Source organism: Athene noctua, chromosome 6, assembly GCF_965140245.1.
Source record: "Athene noctua chromosome 6, bAthNoc1.hap1.1, whole genome shotgun sequence".
In the NCBI taxonomy this organism is placed as follows: Eukaryota; Metazoa; Chordata; class Aves; order Strigiformes; family Strigidae; genus Athene; species Athene noctua.
This window is the reverse complement of record NC_134042.1, coordinates 49,719,391-49,736,320: the sequence shown is the minus strand read 5'-3', so window position 1 is coordinate 49,736,320 and position 16,930 is coordinate 49,719,391. Positions and strand designations below refer to the sequence as shown.

At 61.5% G+C, this 16,930-nt stretch overlaps 1 protein-coding gene across 1 annotated transcript; it reads right to left on the bottom strand.

The window, feature by feature from the left end:
- Positions 1–122: 122 nt before the first annotated feature.
- NID2 (nidogen 2) lies at positions 123–15,539 on the bottom strand. The gene is made up of 22 exons (XM_074908960.1): positions 15,357–15,539; positions 14,458–14,766; positions 11,354–11,586; positions 10,684–11,096; positions 9,684–9,833; positions 9,361–9,606; positions 8,908–9,108; positions 8,509–8,730; positions 7,798–7,941; positions 7,355–7,483; positions 7,132–7,275; positions 6,933–7,052; positions 6,611–6,850; positions 5,675–5,911; positions 5,257–5,478; positions 4,930–5,099; positions 3,372–3,501; positions 3,015–3,186; positions 2,228–2,385; positions 1,860–1,983; positions 1,006–1,118; positions 123–915 (listed from the first exon to the last, which is right to left on the bottom strand). Exons 1-22 carry the CDS (start codon positions 15,537–15,539, stop codon positions 905–907), a joined length of 4,071 nt encoding a protein of 1,356 aa, XP_074765061.1. The 3' UTR covers positions 123–904.
- Between the last annotated feature and the right edge of the window lie 1,391 nt (positions 15,540–16,930).

Sequence of the window (16,930 nt, the reverse complement as noted above, 5' to 3'; positions counted from 1 at the left end):
TTGGGAAATATGACTCTTATTTTTTTTTATTGTCTTTTGGCTTTGTGTTGAGAAGGGAGTGTTACATAAAAGCTCTGCAGCTTCCCCTTTTGCTGAGGTCCTGCCATCTGAACTGGCTTGCTGCTCTTCCACAGCCTACCCTACAGCTGAAATATTTAAAAACTAAATCCAAAGGGAAACTTAAAACAACCATTTTTATTCAATTATTGAAGTAACCTAGAAAAAGTGAAGCGTTACAACATAAATGGTATTTCTGAACATGTATTGGTCTACAGTGGGTAGGTCTATGAAGGCACTTAGAACCAACACCCATGAACAGATCACTTCTAGCATATTCTTCTAATATAAATACTAAAAGACATGCATTGAGGCAGTGGTGAAAATACAGAATTCTCTCCTGGAAAAACTTCAATGCCTTTGCCATATCACGTAACTGTTCTGCACACCTTTGGAGCACGCAGTCTCTCTTTTTCAGGGCTGTAGATTACTTAGACCCAGCAAGATACTGCATCCAAAGCTCCCCCATGGCACTTATTTTTGGATAAAAGGACCTGTTGGTCAGATTGTCAAAACTATGAAAAATTAATCCATTCTTCTTCCAATAAAAACATTTGAATAAGCTACATTTTAAATTTGCTTGCATAAGCAAGAGTTAGAGTCATGGCCTTAAGATTCACAGGACCATTCTTTTTTGCAATATATCAATGTTTTTTGCTTTTTAAAAAAATACAGTAGTAAAGACCTGAGGTATAACTTCAAAAGTACTTGATAATCTTTTGCAGGAAAGTAGGTCACTTCGTTGGCCTTGGTTAAGGGTTTTCCCCCATAGTTGTATGCAGTGACAGTTCTCTGGGTCTGAAGTTCTTTTGGGTGCAAAGATTGTTGTTTCTCGAAATAGCAGTTACTATTTCCTTGCTGCAGAGAGAAAGGGATATTTTTAGCGTGTCAGGCATATAACTGCTGTCAAGACAATAAGAAGGGGAGTGGGTTTTGTTGCGTTTTTACCTCCAGGGCAGTAGGGATAAACTGCAGTTATTCCATAGAGATGTGATCGCTGCTCTGGAAGATACTCATCGGTAAAGGAGCCAGTTTCTTTATCAATAGCTATCACACCATCCCTGGTGATAAAAGGGGGAGAAGTGCTTTACTCATCTATGAAACTTGACGTTTTTTCCCCCCTCTGTATGCATTTAAGAACAGGGGCGGCTCAAAAGATGGATCTGAAGACCTGCACAACGAAGTGGAAAAAAATTTGCCCTGTAAAATCTACATTCAGCTCACTCAGTGCAGTTCTCCTTAGTGATGCAGTGTCTCAGAGCCAGCCTTCCAAGGAGAGATTAGCTCCCTGAGAGTCTCCTCCAAGCATGGCAAGCGCTTAAGTGTTTGTTGTAATCTGTTAGGATTTGATGGAAGTTTTGAGAGCTTCCAGCTGGAGGGGGAAGAGAGGCGAGTTCCTGATGGCCAAGGCCCTTGGGTGGCGGGGGAGAGGGAACAACCGAGGAGCGCTTCTAGATTCAGAAACTTGTGCCAAATTTTAATTTAAAAAAAAAAAAAACCAAACAAAAAAACTCCAACTGCTCTTTCTGTCCCTCCCAGGAAACGGGTTGTTTCTGAACAACTGCTGAGATTTACAAGCGGGTGTTGCTGAACGTGGCACTGCAAGAGACCTGAGAGTGCCCTGGTGAGGTGCCAGGACTCAGGGGCTGGGGACTGCCTTTACTTTTTCTCCCCCTCTAGCTCAAAGCCACTTGGAGCTGCTTGCTAGCATGGCTCGGGCAGGGAGGGACAGAGGCTGGAGCCCCAGGAGCTGCCAGCTCAGCGCTCCCAGCCGCAGGAGGCAGCAGCTTTTCTTTCCTTACCGTCTCCAGTCGGTGTGGTAGAAGTGATTGGCATAACTGATGATGCTGAAGGGGTAGTTGAGGTTGTTCTGTATGATACGCCGGCCTGCGCCGTCGGGGAAGGTGCACTCCAGGTGCTTCGTTCCTTTTCAAACACAAGACAGTTACCAGGCCACCAAAAAAAAACCCAAACGTCGTCTTTGTATTCACTAATTTTTGAAACAGCTTCTCAGCTTAATGATGATGGAGAAGCAACTTGTGTTCTTGCACCAGGACCATGGAAGGGGGCAGAGAATCCCACAGATAGCAACAGGATAAAGACAGATTTAGCTGGTTTTATCCCTCAAGGTTTAGTGTGTCGGAGTCTGAGCCCTCCTCGGTGAAGTTACCTGCGTCTGCCCAACAGAGCAGCTTGGAGAAGGGGTCAAAGGTCAGGCCGTTGGGCAAACCGATGTCTTTATTCACCAGGACCCTCCTGTTGGCTCCGTTGACAGTAGAAGTTTCGATTTTGGGTGCTTCACGATTCCAGTCCGTCCAGTAAAGATTGCTTGGGAAATAATTATATAATGAACAAGCAGGACACACAACAGTAAGGAGTGGTAGGAGCTTATCAGCTTCGTTACTGGTTCTTGTCAGGAGAGAGGCCTGGTTTTCCCCTTAACAGTGCCTGAAATAAATCTTTGATTTGAAAAAAATCTAAGAGAAAACCAGAACGATGTCAGACATGTTTACGACCTGAACCATGGCTCCTAGATGAGGGCGAGTCTTAGGAGTAGCACATTTTGTATCACAGCAGCACCCCAGAGGCACAGCTTGTGTTTTCAAAGGCCAGGCAAGTTTCAGAGTTTTAAGAATAATGGACGTCCAGCCACTGAAACAGCAGGTTTAGCCAAATGTTGAATTACTAAATAAAAGAAGGGGTGGGGAACAGCCAATCCCTCCTATGGGGTGTGCAGCGTAGGAGAGCTGCTCCCAGGGTCAGGCTGGGGCCTTGGCACCGCTGTGTGGGTTTGACCCTCCCCTGAGGGTCCTACCTTGACCCATCACAGGTACCTGGCTGAAGGCAAACAGCCCCTCTCAGGCTTTTTTCTCCCCCCCCAAATATGACTCCTACTGCAAATCTGGCACAGTGCCACAGCCCTGCCTGGAAATCCCTCCAGAAATGCCACCACTCACCCTCGGACGGGGTCCACCGCGATGGCCCGGGGGTTGACGAGCTCTGTGTCGAAGAGCACCCGCCGCTCGGAGCCATCCAGCCGGGCTCTCTCAATCTTATCCAGGCCGCTGTCAGTCCAGAACATGGCTCGGCGCAGGTGGTCCACCGCTAGCCCCTCGGGGCTGATGAGCCCTGCCGAGGGATGGCCGTGGTCAAGCGCCTGGGGACCCGTCACGGTGCCCCGAGCCACAGCCAAGGGACGCGAGTGCAGCTCGAGGAGCTCCAAGGCGGGACAGCCCCGGTGCCACGATGGGCACAAACGGGTGTAGACCCGCTGGCGTGGCTTTGGGGGGATGTCAGGGGTGGTGGGAGCACACCTGAGTTGATAACGGTCTCTGGCTCAGCGCCTGGCTCCAGACTCGCCCGGCTTATGGTCCGGCCGGCCACATCGGTCCAATAGATCATCTTCTCCCGGCAGTCGTAGTCGATCCCCACCACGATGGAGCCCTGTCAGGGTTGGGAGAGGGACGCAGGTGAAATCAAGCACCCTCATCCCTCCAGCCAGCACCGGGAGCTGCTCAGGGCACTGTGCGAGATGCAGTAATGCGGAATGACTCTTGAATCCCTTTTTCCTGGCAAAACCCAAGAGCGACAGGCTCCTGCTGCACACCCCCGGCTGAACCCTGCACGGAGGATTTGAGGCCAGCTGTCGCAGGCGCACACCCACGTCCAGATGGGTTTAAAACCCTTTGGCTCAAGGAGAGACTGCTCCAAGAGTGAAGGCAGCCCCAGGAATGACCGGCAGGAGGGGGAAAGGGAATACTTGGCGAGGTGTTTCAGTTCCCTGGGGTGCCGGGAGGGTCGTGGCTCTGTTTTCAGCGTTCCTCTCCCTCGGTCTGGCCTGGCTGGGGATGCACGTGGCCATGCTCCAAGAGGAGTCTGAGGAAGGGAAGAGGCAAGTTTGCAGTAGAGTTGCAGCCCGGGGTCTGTGACTGATGGCCAGGGAGCTCTGTGAGCACTTGCACTCATTGCAGCCCCAGGTTGTGACACCCGCCCCGCCTCCCCTTCCTCCATCTTTGCCACAAGGCAGCTGGCACAGCCAATGCACCCACAACCCAACATCAAGTAGTGACCCCCCCCTCAGACCATCCCAGAATCATCTGGGTTGGAAAAGCCCTTGCAGCTCCTCCAGCCCAACCATGAGCCTCCCCCTGACCGTTCCCAACTCCCCCAGATCCCTCAGCGCTGGCTCAGCCCGACTCTTCAACCCCTCCAGGGATCCCGGGGACTCCCCCCTGCCCTGGGCAGCCCATTCCAACGCCCAACAGCCCCTTCTGCACAGAAATCCTTCCTCAGAGCCAGCCTGACCCTGCCCTGGGCAGCTTGAGGCCATTCCCTCGGGGCCTGGCGCTGGCTCCTTGGCTCCAGAGACTCATCCCCCCTCTCTGCCCCCTCCTGGCAGGGAGTTGCAGAGGGCCAGGAGGTCTCCCCTCAGCCTCCTCTTCTCCAGACTGAACCCCCCCAGTTCCCCCAGCCGCTCCCCAGCAGACCTGTGCTCCAGACCCTGCCCCAGCTCCGTTGCCCTTCTCTGGCCACGCTCGAGTCATTCAATGGCCTTTTTGGGGTGAGGGGCCCAAAACTGAACCCAGGAATCGAGGGGCGGCCTCACCATTGCTGAGCCCAGGGCTCAGATCCCTTCCCTGTCCCTGCTGGCCACGCCAGTGCTGACACAAGCCAGGATGCCATTGGCCTTCTTGGCCACCTGGGCACACTGCTGGCTCCTGTTCAGCTGGTTGGCAATCAACCCCCCCAGGTCCCTCACAGCTCAGGCAAGAGCAGGCCAGGGTGATGCAAAACACGGAGCCGTGGCACCCGCCCGTCCCTAACTCCCTCCGGTGGTCCCACAGCCCACGCCCGGCGCTCGAGATACTGTACATGCAGGGAGAGCAGGGTCTTGGCTGCCTCCTTCTGCAGCCGAGTGCCGTTGAGCGGGAGGTAGCCGATTTGCTGTCCCTGAGCGTAGAGCAGAAAGGTCCCTGTGGCTGGTGGGGACACGTCGGGTCGGGGAGATGGCCGGACGCTGGGCGGCGCGACGCTGGGGAGACCTGGCACATAGATAAAAGGGGGGACAAGGGAGAGAGATGGCTCGGAGAGAATCATCCCCTCGGCTCCACACCCGAGCAGCAGCAGGGTGCAGTGCCAAGCATCCATGCTGTGCTAGATATTGGAGGGGGGGTCACACTTGGGATGCTGAGCTCTTACACGGTGGGGTGCTGCCAGGCTCCGAGCGCGTCCCCTGGATCTCCCTGCCGTTCTCATCCACGCACCAGCAGTACCCGCTGTCCCCGTGGCACTGCAGCGGGGTGAAGGCCCCCCCCGCCTCGCACTGTGGCACATACTGGTCGTGGCGGGGGCTGCCGCCGTAGTGCTCCAGCAAGCTCTGCCGCCAGCGCTCGCACATGGTGCGGGGCCGCTCCGTGGGCTCTGGCACGGGGATGGGTGACAGTCACCCCCTCCCGTGATGGACCCCGCGCGCAAGCTCAGGGGAACTCAGGGCTTTGCTGGAGCCCCGCGTCCCCCTCTCCTTGCTGGGTGCCCCTCCCATGCTCTCAGCATGCCGGAGGGGCAGCACAGGGTCGGGGTGCTATGGGGAGGGGACGGCAACCTCCGGGGCACTGACCTGGGCTCCCGCAGCGAGGTGGGGTGCTGCCCGGTGCCGTCCGCGTGCCAGCGATCTCCTGCCCCGCGGCATCCACGCACCAGCAGTGCCCGGTGCTGCCGTGGCACTGCAAGGGCCGGTACCGACCCTCCTCGTCGCACTGGGGCACGTGCCTGTCGCCCACGGGTGAGGGTCCTGGTGGCACCGCCCGTGGGTACAGCCGCTCGTGTTCGCAGGGGGTCATCTGTCGGACGGGATCTGCCGGCAGCAAATGCCCCCCCCCTCAGGCTCAGGAGGTGCCCCTGGACGCGCGTGGCACCCAGGTTTGGCCCTGTGTCACCCAGGGCCGGGTGATGCTCTGCTGGCGCCACTTGACCACCCGCCTTGGGTTGGGGCTGCCCTCCCTCCCACCCCCTCAGCACCCTGTGGCTGTCCCCTCCATCACAAGATGACAGAAGAGGCGCCCCAACGGTCACTGCCACTATAACCCCGTGGGGCCAGGGCACCCTAAAGACCCAGGAGCGCCCCTGAAGTGCCCAACAACCCATTTGGCAGCAGCCTGCACCCAGGCCATGGCAGCGAAGCCCCCAGCTGGGTGGTTGGGCAGAGGGTCCCCTCCGCTCACTGCAGCCCCACTGTCCCCTCTCTGCTGGTGGCTGGGCCCAAAATGCTGCAGCCGGCCAGGATGGGCAGGGCCAGGCAGAGCTCTGCCTGCTCCAGCACCTTCTCAACACCCTCTGCCCCCGAGCACCAGCCAGTCAGGGCATCTCCTGCCCCATGCTGCTGGGGGACACTCTGCCCCAAGAGCTGGGTGCCCACGGATCCCATCAGGGTGCCAACAAGACACCGAAGGACCCCACCCACCTCCCCTCACCCCCTCGAGCACTCCCCCCGCTCCAGGGCACTGACGGGGTCAGGGTGCTACAGGGAGGGGACGGCACCCGCCGGGGCACTGACCTGGGCTCCCGCAGCGAGGTGGGGTGCTGCCCGGTGCTGTCCGCGTGCCAGCGATCTCCTGCCCCGCGGCGTCCACGCACCAGCAGTGCCCGGTGCTGCCGTGGCACTGCAAGGGCCGGTACCGACCCTCCTCGTCGCACTGGGGCACGTGCCCGTTGCTGACGGGCGAGGGTCCCGGCGGCACCGCCCGCGGGTACAGCCGCTCATGCTGGCAGGGGGTCAGCCGCTGCGTGCTCCCTTCTGCCACAGAACAGCAGAGTGAGGATGGGGGAAGCCCCCGCCCCGGGCAGAGCCGGCGTGAGGGCGAGCCGTGCAGCCTTACCGTGCGTGCACTGGAAGCCATCGCCCTCGTAGCCGGGTTGGCAGCGGCAGGAGAAGGAGCCCGGTGTGTTGTAGCAGGCGGCAGCCGGGTGACATGGGTTTCCGGCGCACTCATCCACGTCTGCACACAGGGAAGATGGGGATCAGCCAGGGCAAGGCACCCTGGCACCTACGTGGTCCCTCCTGTGCCCCCACCATACCGGAGCAGTCGATGCCATCACCGGCGTACCCGGGAAGGCACTCGCAGGTGGGGCGGCCCCCAGCGCTGGGCAGGCAGCGTGCCCGGTCAGCTGGCGCGCAGGGGTGGCTCCCATCCTCACAGGGGTCACTCGGCGGTGCCAGCGCTGTGGGGACAAGGGGGTGAAGGGTTGGCCAGGGTGAGCCCCATGGGGGGGATCCCAAAACCGTGGGGCTGGCACTTACGCACACACGCCTGCCCGTCCTCCGCCGGCCGGTAGCCGCCGCGGCACTCGCACCGGTAACTACCCGGCATGTTGAGGCAGACGGTGAAGGGGCCGCACTGGCTCAGACCCTCGGTGCACTCGTCTACATCTGGAGAAAGGGGGAGACACCGGGCAGCCCGGTAGTGGTGGGACACCCCTATTTTCAGGGTCTGCCCGCTCCCAGCCTTGAGGGGGGTGTGTCCTGCCTCAAGCTGCCCATCCTCTGTCCCTGCAATGCTCCTGGAGCGCTTCCCTCGCTGTCCCCAACACCCTGCCTCAGTTTCCCCCCCATGATTCACCCAAAACCTTGGTGTGCAACTCCAAGAGACCAGCACCCCAAATGGCTGTGGCCACCGTGATGCCCTGGAGGGGACGGGGTACTCCAGCCCCGGCTCCCCGCCCCCGCCTGCAGCCCCCACTCACCTCGGCAGCCCCGTCCGTCCCCGCGGTACCCGGCCGCGCACTCGCAGGTGTACTCCATCCCCACGCTGGGCTGGCAGCGTGCTGGCGCCTCGCACACATGTGTGTTGTCATGGCACGGGTTCACCAGGGGATTCTCGGCATCGCCTGCAGGCAAGCGGGGGTGTTAAGGGGGGGGTAAAAAGGCCTGGGAGACACAGGGAGTGGGGAACGACCGTTCCCATTTATATCTGACATTGGCATCGCTGCTGTGACGCAGCACTCTCATCCCATGCAGGGACCCATGGCTGTGCCACCCGGTGCTGGGAGTGCTTCACAGAATCACAGAATCATCTCGGTTGGAAAAGCCCTTGAAGCTCCTCCAGCCCAACCATGACCCTCCCCCTGACCGTTCCCAACTCCCCCAGATCCCTCAGCGCTGGCTCAGCCCGACTCTTCAACCCCTCCAGGGATCCCGGGGACTCCCCCCTGCCCTGGGCAGCCCATTCCAACGCCCAACAGCCCCTTCTGCACAGAAATCCTTCCTCAGAGCCAGCCTGACCCTGCCCTGGGCAGCTTGAGGCCATCACCTAAGGGTGATGAGGCTTCAGCAAACGCTGCTTGGGAAGAAAAAAAAAAACCAAAAAACAAACCAAACCTCTCTTTGGGCTGTTTCTGAGCAAAGTGGGGGCTGGCACCCTGGGGTGGGCACCCGGGGTGGGTGCCAGAGCTCACCTCGTGCTGAGCCGATGCGGGCGGCGAGGGCATAACGTAGGACGTGCTCCTGGCTGTCGTAGAGGGCGAAAGCCCGTGTCACACTGAGCTGCTGCCGGGCGGGCAGGCGGGCGTGCGGGCAGCCGGCGAAGGTGATGTTCTGGCGCAGGCGGTACGACAAGGTCTGGTTGGCAGTGCCCGCAGCCAGGATGTATTCCCGGTGAGCAGAGGATATCACAGCTGCTGGACGGCCAGAAAAACACCCCCCACGGGGTGTGGGAAAAGAGGCTTCAGCGTCACTGTCTCTTGGATTGCGGGGGGGGAGCATGGTGGGGATGGGGTGGGTTTGGGCTGCTCTGGGTGAGGCATGTGGGGATGGCATGTGAGAAAGCAACTGTGGGGCTGAGCACAGGCTCCTACCTGAGCTGGAGTAGTGGTAGAGCTCCTTGTAGGGAGCAATGTGGACGGTGATGTTCTCCGGGAGAAATGGCACCTGGCCCTGGATATGTGTCTTAAGGTTTAAATAATTGTCTGGTCCCAGGCCCTCGGCTGTCTGAGTGACGTGCACCGTCTCCTCCCCGGGGTAGAAGGTCACCTCCAGGCTCTGGGTGAATTCGGCACCTGGGCAGGAAGAGGGAACAGGCGGTGTTTGGTTGTAGGATTTTTAGGGAATACATCCCCCAAGCATCCTTCCCTGCTCCTCCGGCACTCCCGCGGGGGCTCGCAGCTGGGAGGTGACACCGAACCCAGGGAGACGATCGGAGGAGCCGTGGGGCTGACCCAAACCTGCACCCCTCATTGCCTCCCAGGGCCACCCCACAGGAGCCACGTCCCACGGAGCAACGGGGCTCGGTGACCCAGGTCCCCGCTCACCGGTGATGCTGAAGCCGTTCTCGGCGCCGGGCTCCTCCAGGGCGAAGAGCCAGGCGAAGAGCCCGCCGACGGGCAGGAGGGGCAGGAGGGCCCGGGCAGCGGGCTGGGGCACCCCACTGATGGCCGTGTATGTTCGGCCGTCGCTGCCCACGATGTAGGCGTGTAGGTCGACGTCCTGGAAGCGGACGGACGCCCGTCCCACCGTCAAGCTCCCGCTCACCTTCCCGTTGAGGCGATGCACGGCCCCTGGGCAGGGAAACGGGCACCCCTGGCAGTGGCCACCCAGGCACAAGGTGCCCGTCCCCGCCGGCCGCCCCGCGTACCTTCGGGCAGGCACTGCCGCCCGTTGCCGTAGTAGGTGGCCTGGCAGTGGCAGCAGACACCGGTGGCGTAGTCGGTGCAGAAGGCGTGCGGGGAGCAGCGCCCGTGGTGCTGGGCACACGTCTCCTTGCTGGCCGCGCTGTAGGTGAACACTGGGGCCAAGGGGAGAGGGTTGGGGACATGGTGACAAAGCCACCCCTCATGGGGGTTGGGCACCTTGCCTCCCTGGCCCCAAAACCACCGTTGGGAGATGGGCTGGTTCCTAAAAAAAGCTGCCTGGGATGCATAGGGGAGGGTTTTGAACCTGTTGCCTGATTTCAGGCAGTTCTGACAGAGGGTGAGAGATCAAGTTCCTGCGTATTTTTGGGAGACAGCCGGCTGGGGACGGGGCTTTGCTCCCCCAAGCACATGCCACAGAAGCTCCACAACCTGTTGCCTGAGCTTCCCGTCCCCGAGCTTCCCTCCTCGTAACACGGAGCAAAGCCTTCGGGCACGGACATATGGCTCTGGCAGCCCCTTGGCAGCAGGATTTGGCCAGGAGGAGAGGAGCTGGGAGGGCAGCAGCTTCGTAGGAGCGATGCCAGCCCACACTAGCTCCAGCCCCGGCTGCTTGGGAAGAGATGAGCTTGCAGCAAAGAGGCCTTTTTTAGGGGGCCGCCCACAGAATCATCTTGGTTGGAAAAGACCTTGAAGCTCCTCCAGCCCAACCATGACCCTCCCCCTGACCGTTCCCAACTCCCCCAGATCCCTCAGCGCTGGCTCAGCCCGACTCTTCAACCCCTCCAGGGATCCCGGGGACTCCCCCCTGCCCTGGGCAGCCCATTCCAACGCCCAACAGCCCCTTCTGCACAGAAATCCTTCCTCAGAGCCAGCCTGACCCTGCCCTGGGCAGCTTGAGGCCATTCCCTCTTGTCCTGGCATTTGTTCCTTGGCTCAAGAGACTCATCCCCACCCGCCACTAGACGTCCCCATTCGGTCATCGCAAGGGCTGTGGCCACTCACCATCAGGGTTAAAATGCGCATCTTCCTCCACACCGACACCGTGATGCCCGGAGCTGTAGGAAGAGGGGTTGGCAGAGTAGCTCTGCCGGACACCACTGTCCTCATCAGGGTGCAGCCGGCGGCTCCGCTCCTGCCCCGAGGACACGGGCAGCCCCTTGGGGACGATGCCCAGCAGCGCTGGGCCATGGGGTCCGTGGCCGGGATGCGGTGACGTGGCCTCTGCGCCGCGCTGAGCCGGCAGCTCCGTGGACGCGCGGTCGGCGTGGCCGTAGAGTGCACGGGCGTAGTCGCTGGGGCCATGATGCACGGGGCTCTGCACGGTTCCCCTGCCGCCCCCTGGCTCCACATGCTCCAGGGGGGCCACACTGCCCACGTGGAAGACCCACACACCGGGTACCCCCACGTTGCTCTCCCTGCAGAACAGCAGCACAACATTCATATCCATCATGCCCACCCCAAAGGGACCCTGGCCTGCTCCACACCACCCCTCCCCAGACCCCCAAAACAGCTCCCAAAAAGTGCCTGTGCACATGGGGCCAAGCTCCCTGACTCAGCCCATCACCCCCACCTGACTCTCCTCCTTCTTCCAGCCTTCAAAAGGCTCCGGGGGTTGGCAGAAGGTGACCCTGCTCCCCCAGCCCGCCCCACACAGCCCCCCAGCACCACGCACCGCTCCAGGTGCCTCAGAGCCTCCTCGCTGCTGGCCAGGCTGTGGAAGAGCCCGTCCCTCTTCGGGTCGTCACCATCCCCCCGGCTGAAGCCCACCCTGGCCGGCAGCTCCAGTTGGACATTGTAGGATTCCTTGGGCCGCGTCCCCAGGAATTGGAGGCCACCATCAGGGTAGAGGAAGATGGCGTAGGTGTCCTCGTCATCGTAGGCTAGGACCGCCTGGAAGGTGTTGAGCTGGCAAAGGGAGAGCAGGAACAGATGGACATCATGGAGGGGCAGGACCCCAGCGGAGGACTGAGACAGGGAAGGGGACAAGGGATGTGACAGCCACCTCCTCGCACACAGCAGTGCCTGGAAGCACCCCGAAAGGGCCCTCTGTCAGCCTGCAGACAGCTCCTGGGGAAGAGCAGGAGCAGGGGCTGCTCATGCATGGCCAAAGCCCAGTCCAATGTCCTGGGAAGATGCTCAGCATCTCCCAAACAGGAGCCTAGGACACTGCCAGGCCACCCCCTCCGAGCTGCTCCAGGGCAGGGGCGTCCCTTGGAGCTGTCACGCAGAGAGGGGACAGCCCCATACCATGCCCAGGAGCATCCCTGGCCACGTAACCCCACACCACAGCTGGCACGCAGCCACCTGGGAACCCCTCACTGCTGTCCCCTTCCTTCTGCCCTGTCCCTGACACCAGTAGCTCCTCTCTGTCCCATCAGCCTCAGAGGAAACCCCCACACCCCCCCTCCGCTTCTGCCTGAGAACAATTTTAGTTTGGTTTCCTCAGGAAAAAACATGCCTGTGCTCCAGCCTTCCCCGCAGCCATACGTCCCGCTATAGGCACACTGGCTGCCTGCCGTGCCGGCCCTGCAAGCCTTGGGGACGTGCCAGCCCCGAGCAAGGCTGCGCCAGGGAGCGGGACCGCAGCAATAACTGATGGACGGAGCGAGCACAACCCTTACAAGCCACCAGAGAACCCACACACACACTGCTCCCCTCACGGTCACCCCAAACGCGGCGAAACCAACTCGCAGCGTTTGAGCCAGGCACAGGTCCGAAAAAATAAATATAAGCCCAGAGCAGCAGCAGCCCTTCCCCACGAGCTGCTGGCAGCCGCGAGCGGGGAACGGCGCCCAAGTGAAGGAAAAACGATTCAACTCCCAGTTTCACCCCGGGAGCAGTGGGCAGGAGCGGTGGGGGCTCCCCCCGTGCAGCCCCTCCCAGCCCAACCCGGCCTGTCCCAGCAGCGTCAGCCCCAGTTTTGGGGCTCAGGGCCCCTGGGGGCATCGCAGGGTTTCCCGGCGGCCCCGCGGGATATAAAGAGCCTTGTTGTGCGCGTCGCACACTCGGGCATTCAGAGACCCCGCGCAAAGGCGGCCAAAAAGCTGGGGAGGGGACACTCCCCCCCCAAACCACCCCGGGGGCTGGATTCCTCCCCCACGCAGGCCAAATCGCGGCAGCAGCTGCACGATTCATTTTGCCTTGTGGTGGGCGGCGAGGGGGGACGCAGTGGGTGACACCGGTGTGCCGGCACGGCGGGACGTGGGGCAGAGAGAGGGGTGGGGAGGGGGGAGGCAGCCCCCGGCTGCTCCTGGCAAAGAGCTGCAAAGGGCAAATTCCAGCCCAAAGGGCAATTTGTCCTCCCGCAGAAGCGAGGTCAGCCCTCATCCTGCTCCGAGGCCCTGGCAAGCGGCACTGCAGGGACTAAGAGAGTCCCCAAGGAGCTGGAGGGGACAGGGCGCTGCTGGCAGTGCTGACAGACCTCCCGGCCAGGCAGGACCCCCAAGGCAGGGACCGGGGAGCCTCTAACCCCCCCCAGCCTTAACCCAGGTTTCTGCTTTCGAGGCTCAAAAATGGACAAGCCATGACTTTCCAAAGCAGGGGGTAAAGGCTTCGAGGTCAATCCTGGTTCTGAGCAGTGGGAGGGCGGCGTTTCAATAAACGCCAGATTTCGTCAGGCAAAAAAAAAGGGGTGTTTGGGGAGTTTTGTAGCAGTTTGGGCTAAGGGGGAGTTCGGCAAAGTGCAGGCACAAGCTGCATTTCAGTGTGTCTTGAATGAAGTTTTCCCTGGAGCAGCCTGTTTCCAAGCAAGACCGGTTTCATTTTAAAACCCGATCCAACTTCTCAGAGGAAAAAAAAAACAATTGGGAAGAGAAGAGGAGGCTGCGTTTTTGACGGCCGCGAGGTCGCTGCGAGGCCCCTGATGGCATCTCTTCAGCTGCTTTCCCAAGTTTTAAATTAGAGGAAAAAATGTGCGTTGTTTCCTTCCAAACCTCGTTTTCTTCCCCTGCTTGGCCACTGCTCTCAGCAACCCGCTACCGAAGGGCCCCGGAGCGGGGGGGACGACAGGCGGGGACGGCTCCCGGTGGCCCGAGAGGACCTGGTGGCTACTGATGGGCTTTGGGTTCAGCCCACCCCACCGCGGCGAGAGCCCGTCACCCATCGCACAGCTCTGGGTCATCGTCACAAGCTTTTTCCTCCTGTGGCTCCTCATATCCAGCTCATTTCAAGGAGCCTGTCCTGCCGCTGAGCGTCACCGTCACCTCCTCAGCACGTCATCAGCTTGACGGCTCCTGCCCCAGCAGCAGATCCAGCAGTTTCGGGGAAAGGCAGCGCTGGAGGTCCACCCACTCAGAAGCCTTATCAGCCCAAGGGTGGAGAGCACAGGTCACCTCCCCGACCCGGCGGACCACCTACGAGCTTGTTTTCCAGACTCAAACTCAACCCACGGTGGAAATTCTGAAGCCGGTTCCTCGCCGGCAGCGTTCTTCAGCGCGCAGGCAGAAGGACCAGCCCCAAGGTCTGGAGACCGATGGGTGACCTGGGCTTCCCCCAGCTCTCCCCTTGGCCTAACTGTAAAGCTCGGCCTGGAAAGCTGGGAAAAGCTTGAGCACCTCCAACTGTGGAAGCTGAAAGTGACTTTTAAACTTCTGCCCATCAGCAAAGCCAACAGACCCACCGACAAAGCTCCACATCTCCCCCAACGCTCATCCAAGGTTGGACCCACCATCCAACCGCCCAGAAAGAAGAGACCGAGTGTTTTGCGTGCTATGTGAGGAAGACTCATCCTCCCGCGACGCGTAGGGTGGGCGTCCAACCTCGGCCCATCGGCCTCACCTTCTCAGAGGCCTCGGCGTCCTGCGAGAGCTCCTGGTAGGCACCCACGTTCTCCCAGGTGGCGATGAAGGCATCGGTGGGCACGAAGGAGCCGGCGGTGCGGGGGAACCCAGCCTGGATGTAACCCGCAGCCTGGTCCAGCACGTCTGGAGAGTCGTCTTGCCGATAATAGATGTTCCCTCTGTCACCGGAGGTGTCGAGGTCGGCCAGGAAGGGAGCGATGACGGGGAAGTCTGTGGGGAAATCGTCATCCACGTACTGGGTCTCCCTGGGGAAATCCTGGGTGGAGATGACCCCGTTGGTCCCCACCTGTGGGTAGAGCGGCGCAGGGTGCTCAGGAGGTGCAGAGGTGCCTCCGCCAGCGGTCCCCCGCCGTGTCCCCCCTCTCCCTGGTGGAGTGGGGCACAGGGCTGAGAGTCCTGAGGCCGCGTGGCCCCATCCGGCCAAGGAGAAAACAAAGACCTCGGGCTTCTCCATCCCCCAGAGAGCTGCAGCTCAGGGGCCGCCCCAGCTGCAGCCGCTGCTGGCGGGGAAGCAGCTGCAAGGGAGAAAGCCCTCTTGTTCCTCCACGGCCGGAGACACCGAGCAGGAGGGGAAAAATGGGGAGAGGAAAGGGATGGATGGAGGAAAGACACGTGCGGTGGCGCAGGGCTGGAGGCGGCAAAGACACACGTGGAGGGGCAGGGGTGGGGAGAAGGAGCGAGGGGTGTCAAGGGGGAGAAAAGGGGTGAGCGGGGGGAAGGAAGATGGAGGGAGGGATGTGGGGACAGAGGGATGGAGCGCGGGGAAGATGGAGGGATGGGGAGGCCGGGCAGCCGGAGGGACAGAGGCAGATGATGGATCGGAGGAAGGAAGAGCGGCGGGGGGCCGGGGGGAGGCCGGGGCCAGCCGGGACTCACGTAGAGGCGGCGGGCAGCGCGGCCGTAGAGGCGCAGGGCGCGGCGGAGCAGCACCCCGGGCGAGCTCTCGTCGTCGCCGGGCCGCAGCCGGGCATCGCCGCGGGCCGGGCCGTGCGGCAGCAGCCCCGGGCGGGGCAGGGCAGCCCCCGCCGCCGCCAGCACCGTCAGCACCGCCACCAGCATCCCCCCGCCGCCGCCGCCGGCCGGCCCACGGCACATCCCTCCCTCCTCCCCCCTTCTCCCTCCTCCTCCTCCTGCCCCAACCTCCCGCCCCGACGGGGCGAACCGGAGCAGCGGAGGAGCGGAGCGGACCCGACGGGACGGCCCCGACCCGCCGGAGGGAACCGGAGCCGGTGGGGCGGGACGGGGCGCGCCGCGGGAGGGGCGGATCCAAACCGCGGCCGCGCTGCTATTGGATCCCCCGGCCCCAGCCCTGACCAATCGGGTCTTACCCCAAAATCCGCCCCGGGCTGCAACACCCCCCCCCCACCACCCCCCCAACTTCCCTTCCCCCGCCCCACCCCGGGCTGGGTACCGCGGGGGCATCCCGGGGGCTTCGGCGCTGCGGGGGGAGAGGAGGGTCCCCCCTTTTTGCCCCCGGGCCCTACATCCCCCCCCCGCGCTGTAACGCCCCCGGGGCCGGGCCCGAAGCCAACCGGGGCGTGGGCGAGAGGCTCTGAGCGCTCCCCACTCGCCCCCTCGGATCCTGCTCCCTTGAGGCGGGCAGAAACGTGACTCCTTATCCACAGGGAACCGGGATGGGTTGGAATGGGTGGGGGCTGGAAAACTGGAACGGCCACCGGCCAAACAAATGTTGTGCGGCTCAACTGGCAAGTTGTCAGCGAGCGGAGCTGGCCGCCCCGTGGGCTCCCCACGCACGATGGCCCCGGCGCAGGGTCACCGCTGTTTATCCTTTCTCAGACCCATGGGAGGCCTGGAAGGGTCAAGGCTTCAAGGACAGGACGGCCAGCGGAGTTCCTTGGCTTTGATTTGGGGTGGTGGGGTGAAAGGACACCCCTAAATCCATGTGGCTGGACTCGCTGAGTGCTCCTGGAAATCCAAGCTGGGTGCAGCCAAAAGCTCTTGCTCCGTCTTCCTGGAATGCTTCCCGCTCCCCTGGCTCCAGGCCAGGGTTAGTATCGCATCTGTCCTGAAACACATACATGCCCGAGGAATGCCAGATAACAAGGAGAGAAGTGTCAAACCCCGTAAGCTGGCGAGAGAAATAAATCAGGGACACATTCGTGGCATTCCCGGCAGGAGTCCTGCAGGAAAAGCGGCTGCACACCCTCCGCCCCGACCCTGTTGTGGGGACAGGGATTTGTCACTGCGGTCCCCATCCCCTCCATCCCGCATCCCAGCCATCCTGGAAAGCAGCTCCCACCCATGCTGGGCCTGGGGATGAGCTGATTTGGCAACCTGGCTGTTCTGGCCAGTGTGGCGATGGTGGGGGCCACATCAGGACAGGCTATAACCCCCCTGGGCTGCAGTCAGCTGGCCGGCTCCGGCCCTCGCAGGGAGATGCCTCGCCTGGCCGCGGAAAACCATTAGAGCTTCGAGCGAGGTTCAGGCCA